This window comes from Cololabis saira, chromosome 10 (genome assembly GCF_033807715.1).
Source record: "Cololabis saira isolate AMF1-May2022 chromosome 10, fColSai1.1, whole genome shotgun sequence".
NCBI lineage: Eukaryota > Metazoa > Chordata > Actinopteri > Beloniformes > Belonidae > Cololabis > Cololabis saira.
Genome location: NC_084596.1, coordinates 33627054 through 33639179, shown reverse-complemented (window position 1 = coordinate 33639179; position 12126 = coordinate 33627054). Strand labels below are relative to the sequence as shown.

Sequence of the window (12126 nt, the reverse complement as noted above, 5' to 3'; positions counted from 1 at the left end):
GAGGAAAGCAACCAAATTCTGCAGGGTCTATACAGTCGCCCGGATGAGCCGTCCAGTGTGATGTGACTTCTACGAGCCGTTCAGATTCTGCTCCCTTTCGTTACGTGACGGGAGCGATGCGTGAAACCACGCCCACAACTAACGCCGGAGCTTCCGCCATTTTTCCGTAGCGGTGTATGGCGTCATTCGTGTCATCGCGTCAGGCAGCCAATCAGCACAGTGCCTCATTATCATACCCGTCCGCTCACTCAGAATCCCTCATAGAGAATGAGGTTAGAAACTGGGAAGATAAAGACATGGCTCAGAGCCTGAATTTCTAATTTATTTAGCAAAAACAATCAAAAGCTTGTTTTTAAGACATTCAAGGCCTGTTTAAAATAGGTATAAGATGCCATAATAGGTCACCTTTAAGTTAAAAAGTGTTCTGAAAGACAGAGGACATGTGATTGGTGCTGTCATTCTGTACCCCGGCACTCTTGGAAAGGAACCATCTGAGGTTAGTGTAGCTGTGAGCAACAAATACTGACCTTCATCCAGCTGAGCTGAATCTGCTGAAAGACACGTTCAGTTCATTGGCTCTGTTTAGATTTCCATCAGTCTGCTCCTGCTTCTCCCTTAAGCCAGGGATCTTTTTCATCTCTGGCCACACATCCTGTACAGTGTTCTGCAGCTAGTCTCCAGCCTCTCCCTCCACAAACCTTTCCTCTGTTTTAGCTTTTAGCCCCTCAACTCTCTTTTTCAGCAGTGTTTTCAGACTTATTAAGGAAGCACCTAACTGTTGCAGATAGTGTTCTCTGTGCAGAAGCCAATATCATCTGCCACACGCTCAGTCAAGTCACTGATGTCATCTCCATGTGTTTGACAGAGTTCATCCTCGTCTGTAGTCCTAAAGTACCCCTGTAGTTTCCTCAGCTTCCTGTTGCCTCTTTCCAGCTCTTCATGCCACAGGTTACCTGTGAACACTGGGCTTGTAGGCGGAGGTGAAAAATATCAGCCTTCCATCTTTTTTACCAACTGGAAGTGTTGTGGAGCAGAAGCTTCTTCTTAATAACCAGAACGTGTGGCTTTAAAATCGGACATTTATTCTCAAAACAAGTTGCAGCTTACAAAAAAACGGGAGAAAACCGATCTTTTTCCTACATCTTCAGCAGTCGCAGACGTTAGACCATTTCCTGTAGACTTCAAAATAAAAGCATTTCCATTTGAAACCGGAAATAGCGTATTTTCAGTACAATCCATTTAACGTTTATGTTCATGTTCACTTTACTGTAAATAGCTGTAAATAAACTGTAAATACTAAATGTAAATAAACTGTAAAAAATGTAAATAGTGAATCTTACACATTTTAATTTTTAACAGCATTTTAACATTTAATGGCTTTAAGTAAACAGGAATTATCTGTTTAAATCCCTAATAATAAAACAATTCACAACAGGAAGAGAAGCTTTATGCATCTCTAACATGTGTACTGTATATAATGAACCAGTGTTTTATTTTAATAACATTTTGTGACAAAGCAGCTGTTAACATGATGACATCACATGCAGCATCAGCAGCGACTGATGATGAAATGTACACGGTTACTGGAGTACACAAGTGAACCCCCACAGTAGATGAGGAGGATTGAAGTTCACGCATGGAAGTTCAACTTCTGCAGTAGAGATGTGCTCCTCCATAGTAACATGACAAAGATTATGCCATATTTTATCCAAGATGCGCTGCAATATATCCTCCGTTAGTCTTGCCACGCTTTCTGCAGTCTCTATCTGCGCATAAAGTCTGAAAATCAATTAGAGACTTTGAAGGCAGGAATAACATCCTGCAACAGTGTCTCTGTGAAACACATAACTGTACGCCTGATATCCCTTCTGTTTATTTGAAAGTATTCTCAATAATAATCGAGGGCCTTTCTCTTCATTTTCCTCCTTATGTCTTTTTCAACTTCTTTTGTATTTGATGTTGAAGTTTCTACAATCCATCCATCCATCCCTCCATCCATCCATCCATCCATCCATCCATCCATCCATCCATCCATCCATCCATCCATCCATCCATCCATCCATCCATCCATACATCCATACATCCATCCATACATCCATCCATCCATCCTCTCCACCCGTTTCCTCCAAGTCAGAGTCATGGGGGTCTGCTGGAGCCTATTCCAGCTCTCTTTGGGTAAAAGGCAGGGGTCCACCCTGGACATGTCTCCAGTCCACCACAGGGCCCCACACAGCCACACTCCCACACTCACCCGTACGGGTAAATTAACCTAACTTGCATGTTTTTGGATTGTGGGAGGAAACCAGAGTTGCGGTTTCTACAACCCCAAATCAGAAAAAGCTGAGACAATGTGGAAATAACAAATAGAGGGACAAAATAGTTCTTTAATTTACTTTGACGGTATTATATTTTTAGAGAGAATGTTTAACAACACATTTCTCGAAGGCTATCAACTATAGGCCCAGCCTTTTCTGATTTGGGGTTGCATTTCCCAGTGCCAGACTATCACAATACAGCATGACTTAGAGCCGAAGCTGAATGGAGGTCACGGCTGGAGTTCAAAGTGAGGTCTGTCACCTGAGGTCTATGACTTTGCCACCAGGGAACTCTGAACAGCTCACTTAATGAATATTTTCAAGTATAAGCAGCCCTAAATAAGTGAAAGGCTGTGTTTGTTCAGAGCTTTTGAGTTTGGACTGACTTTGGACATCCAAATATTTGCTCTTGAAGTGGAAGTTAAGCGCTGAAATAAATGCATGTTCATAGCATCAATAAACGATCAAGATATGTCACAAAGAATGTGCAAAACATAAACATGAATTGTATGCTTTTAGTTTAAATGTGCGTGACTCTTTGTTTTTGGAGTTACGGGAATAGTAACAGATCTTGACGTGCTAGATCTGAACTGCCACCAGCTGCTACACACCGCCTTTGATTCAGCCGCAAAATATATTTTAATAAATCCGTGAATATCTGCATGTGTAGGAGGAAAGATGTTATATTATCAGTCTGCTGCAAAGATTTTTTTCTAACTGAGTTTTCCAGTTGTTTCCACTCACACATGCACGTCCTGTGAGCATGGATGGATGCGGTGCATGTTTACGTCGCCAGCGGCAGAGTAACTGAGGCTTGCTCAGAGGAAGACTGTGATGACGGGCCGGTCGTTGTGTAATACTTGTGAGCATCTGGGGGTAAAACAAAATTACCTTCCTCGTTTTTTTTCCTTTGCATAAATAAATAAATTAAAATAAAACAGCAACATCAGCCGACATGGACTGAATCCAGTGGAGAACAGAGCGGTTCCCCCAACAAGCATGCCAGTGATGTCACATTCGGGCCTCTTTAAAGATGGCTGTGGCGAAACAATACAATGTCATTTTCCAGCCAAACTACTTGAATTACAGGTTTAATTGTACAACCAATTGTACAACTATCTTCAGAAGGTAGTTGTGGAGATGAAAGAGCAAGAGAGGGAAGGTTTTCCAATGGTTTGTTCTGTGGATATGAATGGTTGATGACAGCCTGCTGGTAGGCAGAGTTAACTACTAGCCCATATGTGGGAGGATTGTGCCTTGATAACACCCACAGACTGGTATGACACACCGACTGTCTCACAATCACAAACAAGCAGCTCTGAATGAGATGTCCTCTCTACTGGTTGGGATTGAAAATGTTTTTTGTTAGGCGTGTTTGGGGAATCTGAAAGGGAGAAGGCGAGGCAGTTGAGTCAAACTGCATGTAGGGAGTGGCCGTGGATAGGTGGTATCGCAATGTTTTTGATTGTCTCCTGAAGGGAGAACATTTACAGAAGATCTCAGCAGTAATACAACTGCAGCATACTGCTTCAAAAGTTTCTTATGAGCTCCTTAAAAGTCCTGGTGATGTTCACAACGACATTTACTTGATGTCTGTTTGTTGCAAACACGCACTCGGAGCCAGACTGGGTAATGAAAATCCTCTAATCCAAGCAGGTCTTTACTTTAAAATATACATCTTTGCTGCAGACACTAGCAGATTACATTTGGTTCATTATTGGAAGAAATATAGATCTTTTTTAAGATAGTGAATAATCTTATATTTGTATATTGAATAATACTATTTTCCCCAAAGTGTATAGACTGAAATACTGACATTAACTTAACTCAACCTCGGTGCAACAAATTCTTCCTCCAACAGTAAACAGGAAAGGCAGTAATATAATGTCCAGTTGCTGCAAAACAGAAAATCTATTTAAAACAAAACCGTGACACACCTGTTGAGATCGCTGCTTCTCTGTGTTTGATTTTCAGACGAAGGGTCGTTGTGAAGCTTGGTCTCTCGACTGCTCGAGTATGTTTACACGTCGCTGAACAGAAGTAAACTTGGGCACCAGAGTTGACATGACGTTGGCTGCAGAGTTGACTCTTGATTTTTTTATTTCGCAATGTTGCTTTTGTTAAGTGCATTTCCGTGTTTCAGTCTATACTTTACAGGAAAAGACTATTGTAATAAAGTACAAAGTACAAGACAGGGTTTTCTACTCTCCTAATTAAAAAACAGTTGGCTGCCGTAGGATCAGCACCATCAGTTACTCCTATGATCAGTATTGATACACGTTCAGTGCAGGTAAGATTCTCCTTAAGAATCATGTGAGTATAATTTCCCCCCAAGTAAACTGTCTGTAATCATAATTGTTTATTGACTGATACCTCAAACAGCTCTGTTATAGGCTGGATGTATATGTAGTCATGTGCAAAAGTTACTGCATCCTCTCATCCTCGTTTGTTTTTTTTGGAATGCGTAAAAATGACCAGATCATGAATGGTTGTAGTTTTATACAAGTGCAACCTTAGACGGACAAAAACATATAAGTGTGCTATGAAGACAGAAATAATAATAAGTAATTATTCCCTGAGTCTACTATCAGCCTGCCACATAATTGTGGAGGAATCTGGAGGTGTTTCTGTGGAAACGGTGGGGTTTTTTGTTTTTGCAACCAAAAAAACCAAAACAACCAAATTGTAGAGTGGATTAATTTGCTGGAACAAACAATGGGAACCATGAGCCAAATGCTGATAATAAAACGTACTTCTGTTACTCAAAAGAATAAGAAGAAGATGGCGAGTTCGGGGTTGCTCTTGAGCTCCCACCAACAACTAAAACCCAGTCCAGGATTATCCCTCATCCTGCCCCTCGTCCTGCCTCTCTGTTTTACCCTCCCTTGCTTCCTCCTACCGGGGTTTCCATGGCTCCTTCAGCTCCTTGTGAGTGACGTCTGGAGAATAACCAGCCAGCAATCGTCTTGTTGCCGGCAGATGTGCTGATGCTGCACTGTGTTGGCGTGTCGTTGTAATAGGGCTGGGCGATATGGACCAAAAGTCATATCTCGATATTTTCTAGCTGAATGGCGATACTCGATATATATCAATATTTTTTCTGTGACATAAGCATTATACCATAGCATCTCTGTTAGCTTCATTTTTTTTTCAGTTTTTCAGTTTTAATACAACATGCCAAATGTCAAACAGGTACCTTTATTAACAGAGGTCTGCACAATATCAAAATGTATAAAACAAATGAAATAAAAATAAACTGCCTGCATATATAGAATAAAAATTCTTCTTGAATAAAATAAAACAAATATCCCTTTCCTGCATAACAATTAAATTAAAATACGCTGTGCAATTAATACAATGTAGACAGTAACAGGCAGACTTTTCCACTGAGGTGGACAGTTGTGCAAATAACAAAACATTTGTTCAAATCTCAAATAAAACATGTAAACAGATATTGGATCTCTTTGAGCAAATCTCAAATAATTACAACAAGTCAACTACTGTACATTTTACAGATTTTGTGCCAGGAAAACTAACCTGTCAACACTATCAGGTTTCAGCACACAAAGGTACTTTTCTGCCAGCGCGAGGGGTCAGCGTTGATGTACAGTCAATTTGTCGCAAAAAAAGCTATATCGATATAAACGATATTGTCTCATACCATATCACGTTTGAAAATATATCGATAAATATCAAAATCTTGATATATCGCCCAGGCTTGCATTGTAACACGTGTGTTCTCACAACGGTGATTTGGTCCGGACTACAAAGCTACAATTTCAGGTCAGCCAGTGGAAGTGGAAAAGATTCCGTCCACAGTAATATCAGCCAACCAGAGGGACTTTAAAAGCATCATTTCAAAGTTACACAGTGAAGAAAGAAGTCTGCACTCATGGAGGAGTTTATATATCAATGTGGCCCCCAAAAATAGTCACTTTGATCTGAGCTTAAGAGCACTTTTAGATATATTGAGTCGTAGTTATGCAGATGAGACCCTTGTTGGAACAAGAAACAAGCTGCGCACGTGTCCTCGGTAAATCACAGGTCTGCTTGTTTGTGACACTTTGCTAATTTGTGCTGCTCCTTTTTAGACTGCTTTGGCCATTACTGAAAGGGGCTCGTAGCAGCTCTGCGAAGACATCAGTGCAGTTTTTTTATTTTGGCAGCTGAGTCCTGGTTGTGAACACCGTTCAGTCACAGTGGGCTGTTGGTGATTCACCGCCACACACCAAGTTAGCCGGCCGAGTAAACCTGGCTCAGACTGTTTCAGTCATCACATGTTTCAAAGGCTTTCTCTCTGTGCTCAAATTGTTTTGTTCTTAGCAATAAGAGTTTGTGCACTTCTGTGTGTGAGTGTGAATGTTGGCAAAGGGAAGTGTGTGTCTCATTCACATTTAATCCATTACTGTCATTCTGTTGATCCAGAGAACATCCCGTCAGCTCAGGTCACTCCAGACGTGTGCGTAATGAGCTCATCTGCTGACAGTTGCTGTTACAAGTGAAACAAATGAGAACTGTCCTCGTTTTGGGCAATTCTGTTTCATACTGATGAGCAGATAGTCAGAGCACGAGGTTGAAAGCTATTGAACGGCTCTTACAAATGTTATTGTTATTCACTGTTGTGACTTACTTGGTTAGAAGACTAAACTATTGTTTAACATTGGATGAGTAACGCCCCTGAAATGATGTGAGGATTATGAGTGGATAAGTGTCAGGGGAACTTAAATTGTGGGGGATGAAGCTATATGCTTTTGATATGATATACTTCTGTCCTGGAATAAGTTGAAAGTGGTGCCAGCTCTTCTCCATGCTACTCCACAGCTGAACGCAGTATATTGAGAGCTTTAGAGTTATTGGTTAATTCCCCACAAAGCCTCTGTCTCTATTCCCAGACTTCTGTCTTCTGCTCATTTTTAGAGTAGAAAAGGTCTGAAATATATAAGCACACAGCGACTTGCAATCAAAACCAATAATAAAAGAGAAAGCAATCCCACCGTCAGCATTTTGCCACAAATCTTTGAGTTACAACAGAGGAAGCCTCCGTATTGAACGGCATTACACTGCTCACCGTGCTGGAAACTGCAGCACATTCCTGCCTGCCTCCAACATGACTCACACTCCCCATTTTTATGACAAGATAAATCAACTTATACTAGTCACTTGCACAATATTTAGCCAGCTGATCAAGTTGAGCCCGCTGGCAGCTAACAACGGGCAGCTGGTGAAGCACTGGGATGCAAGTAAAATAAACAAGGGTGTCAAATTCAATGAGCTTCTGCCTTTCTTAGTCATCCGGTCCGTTCCTCACTGTTTACAAATGAAAGCCCATCTAAGAACATGACAAAGTCCCCTTCCACATGGTGAATCTCCAGTATTTGTCAAAGTTGGTTTTCCTCACCAAACAGACCCCCGATGGTGCCGCGGCACCCCTGCTCTCAATATACTGGCTTCAAAGCATGCAGGATGCAGACATCTTGTTATTCCTGCATGGTATTGTACAGACTGCTACTCTGCATGTCGTCTAAAAAGCTTGGATCCCACAGATCACATACCTCTGACATTCTGTGGGACAAAAACACTCATGATAATTTTTTTCCCTGACTTCAAGCATGACCATGACAGTTTTTTTAAGAACTGCAAAAGGCATGACGAGATCATGATTAATGCTTGACAACAATGAACTGTCTTGGTGGAGAAAATTGAGCATTTTTTTCTAAGAATAATGTTTTAGTTTTTTTTCATAACAATGATGTTACAACAATGATAATGAAAGCAAGTTCCATCACCAGTTCTCCACTTTGCACTTTTGCACAAATTAGCTCCAATATTTTATTTTTTTTTTCCCGGGAATTTTCATATGTTAAGGCATTTTTGTGCAATTTTAACTCACTAGAAATTCTCAATTGGCCTTAAAATTCTCTTGAGTAGAGCCTGAACAAAATACCAATAATCACGACTCAATCTTTATTGACACTGACATGTTTGATTCATTATTATTCAGATTATTTAATGATTCTCTCTTGGTTGGGATATTGGTAGGCCTTTTTTTCTGTTTACTGGATATTTAACTTGAAGTCCAACAGTGATCCTTTCCATCTCTTCCTAGACAGCCCATTGTGATTAATCAGTCAAGTCAAATGAGGATTGGTGGATGAGACAGATTTGCCTGCGATGGACTTTTGTCTTGGTGCAAAACTCAGTACCATCCTCACTTTAGCTCTCTCTGATTTTTTTCTTTTTCAAAAAGCATTTTGTATAGACTTTATTAGACTTGGGTTGACATTTCAGGCATGGCAGTCAGCTAGTTTCACCAAGCAAGATGTTTGAAGTGACGACTGGCGTTGTCAAGCCTTTTCTGCAGAGCAGCCTAAACTGTGTAGTGGAAGATATGCAGTAAATAAACCAGGTTTTAGTTTGATTACAGGCAGCAGGCAGCCGTTTAGATATCCAGTTATGTCTATTAACAACCCTGTTTCATTGTCTTTTGGAATTTATTTCTAAAATTGTCATTTTTATAAGCAACAAAAGTTACTAACTTTGTCTCAGACCCATTTTTAATGACTCGTCTCATCTATCATCTTACGGAATACTAAAAAAAACTACAGAACTATTCATTTTAAAATCATAACATCAACATATCTTGGTAAAAAATTATGTAAGTTTGTCTTTTTCTGGCTTTGTGCAATTTTAGTTCCTTGCCCTTTAAAACATATCTCTCCTTTAAAATTATCTCAGATAGAAATTTCTAAAAAGCAAAGCCTGGTAGAAAAGCATCCAAGTATTTCTTGCGAATGCACAGTATAAACCTTGTTTATCAAACACAACTAGCATTTTCTCTGGGCCAAACAGTTTATAAAAGAAGTATTTGTTCTTGCATCATGATTAATATAATTCCCCTTCAGGGATGAGTAAAGTGTCATTGACTTGAATTGAACTGAACTGAATTTCCTTAAATTTGTCAGTCCTTCACCTCGTCCCCCCACCCTTGTTTGGTTCACACAGCACCATGTCCTTCATCAGCATGCTCGCATTCAACAAACTGCATTGAGTTTTTCTGAGTGTGTCTCCCACCTCTGCTTTTCTTTATTTCTTTTTTTAGGTATCATGACAAACAGGAAGTGACCAGTAACTTCCTGGGAGCCATGTGGCTCATCTCGATAACCTTCCTCTCTATTGGCTATGGGGACATGGTACCACACACGTACTGTGGGAAAGGTGTGTGTCTGCTTACAGGGATCATGGTAGGTTCCTCTCTTTCTCACTACAACTCCTCCTCCAAAAAAGTTCAACATTAACTCATAATACTAGAGATGTTCCGATACCAATTCTGATGCCTGAGCTTTGGGTATTTGCCAACACTGAGTACTGTTCTATTACCAATGTGTATTATGAATTCCTGTATTTGTTGTTAATAACAAAATAAACCATTTTTAAATTAATGTCAGATAAAGACTACATAGAAAATAAAGAGCAGTTTCAAAGCTGAACCTGGGACAGGTAGCTAGCTCAGTCCAGCGACTAATGTGCAACTGCAGGAGTTTACAAGGCAGTATTAAATACCTTCCTGTGTTGGTTTTAAGAGCGACAAAGAAGAGTTTGGATTCTGTTCATAAAATGTTTATGTTATCAGATGACATATTGCTGTAAATACTCACCCATACCCTTTTTCGACAGTATCTGCGAGTATTTCCGGTACTGGTATTGGTATCACAACATCTCTAATTAATACACTAATGTCCTTCTTTATTTTGAACTAAAACATAAACTAACATTATATGTAAATTTCTCAATATTCATCAGAATTGGATATCCAAACATTCAAAATTCTTGTGTACCTTGTGGGCGAGAATGAAAATGTCCTTTTTCCGTTGGTTTCTTGAAACCTCTCCAATTAATTACACGCATTTGAACTATTTTAACCTTAAGGATTTTGTCCTTTTAAATCATCCTTTAAAAAAAACAAGTATGTAAAACAAGTAAGGGCGTGTTCAGGGGTTTACACTGGCACCGCTCAACTAGTCTGAGGCCAGTTGTTCCAATTCTGATCCATTCTGAGGCAATCCAGTTCAAATTTACAGAAGTTACATAGTTTGTTACAGTAATGTGACACAAAGTTACTCTTTCATGTAATACTTCAAAATTAACAAAACTTAGTGCTGGTATACATAGTTCTTTGGAACTGCAACAAATTTAGTAAAATCTTCTCCACAGGAGATGCTATGACTTACATATGTCAGATAAGGGATTCAAATTTCTGATAAAAATCTGAACTTCTGGGAACTTATAGACGTTGACAGTTGTCTGCAAGCCTAAAGTTTCTGATGGATGAAGCCGTTCAACCACGGGTTGCTATTTCTGCGAATCTGCTTGGACCCTGATGCTCACCACTTGCAGCCATATTTGCTGATACTGATTACACTGGACGATGAAGGATAACATACTGTACCAAATGTTGCTGTTTTTGTTTGGCATTCTGTCTGCACAACAGGGTGCCGGTTGCACAGCACTAGTAGTCGCGGTGGTTGCCAGAAAGCTGGAGTTGACCAAGGCTGAGAAGCATGTCCACAACTTCATGATGGACACACAACTCTGCAAACGAGTGAGTCACAACACACATATGTATAGTACATATACACACTGTGGGTATATATATATATATATATATATATATATATATTCTACATTCTACTTGCATAAAGCAGTGCAAGTACATTTGATTGTTACTTTAAAACGCCTGACTGTTATTGTATTTACAAAGGATCAGATAATCCAAGATGTTTAAATACATTTATCACTCAGATAATTTTTTTTAGATTAATTAAACTCCATCAGTTTTAGAACAGCATTTGTTGTCTCATTTCCTAATATATTGTCTATATATAATGTGAGGATCCTGTCTTCAGACTTGATGGTCAAGTGACATTTATGCATGATTAAAAATCACGATGATTGGTTTTGTGTTTACACGTGTATTAGTGAAGTGTATGGGTGTATTTGGATGACAATACTGCAATAACCGTTTTAGAGTGACATGTAATATTAAGGTTGGATGAAAAGATACAACTTAACTAACTTTATACGCACACATATTTGCTCAACGTCCTCACACATGTGGACATTTTCTTTACTTTGTATGTGAGTGCTGAGTACTGAGTAACTGGAGTACACACACACACACACACACACACACACACACACACACACACACACACACACACACACACACACACACACACACACACACACACACACACACACACACACACACACACAAGAAAGAAAGAAAGAAAGAAAGAAAGAAAGAAAGAAAGAAAGAAAGAAAGAAAGAAAGAAAGAAAGAAAGAAAGAAAGAAAGAAAGAAAGAAAGAAAGAAAGAAAGAAAGAAAGAAAGAACAAGAAAGAAAGAAAGAAAATAAGCTGTATGAAAAAAAATGCAAACGTAATTCTGAGGACAAACTGGAGAAGAAGAAACAGAGACGTTACACTCACAGGGGAGTAAGTAAGGAGCTCCAACTCAAATAATCTGCCCGGTTTTAGTGGCCGTGTCTGAGGTTTATGAAGGAAATAAAGCAGGGTCAACATGACAAGCTAGAATGTTGTACACATCAACCCATACCATCACCCTAGCGTTTGGGGATGTAATTATAAAGTGAAGAAAACACAACAATACCCAAGTATCAATGCCAACTGCAGCATTTGTGTAGATAGCAGATCTACAAGTTCAACACATCGCAACACATTGTGAACTTGTAGATCGGCGATTTTCAACTTTAATTACAATAATAAAGGAATGGTTTCAGACATACAAGGT

The 12126-nt window shown here is 39.5% G+C and overlaps 1 protein-coding gene across 1 annotated transcript in view; it reads left to right on the top strand.

Annotated features, from left to right (window-relative positions):
* Positions 1–12126, top strand: part of kcnn1a (potassium intermediate/small conductance calcium-activated channel, subfamily N, member 1a) — an 80286-nt gene that overhangs the window by 51315 nt on the left and 16845 nt on the right. The window contains exons 6-7 of the mRNA XM_061731455.1: positions 9415–9556; positions 10804–10914. Coding sequence (XP_061587439.1) covers positions 9415–9556; positions 10804–10914 — 253 coding nt within the window. The remainder of the gene's footprint in view (positions 1–9414; positions 9557–10803; positions 10915–12126) is intronic.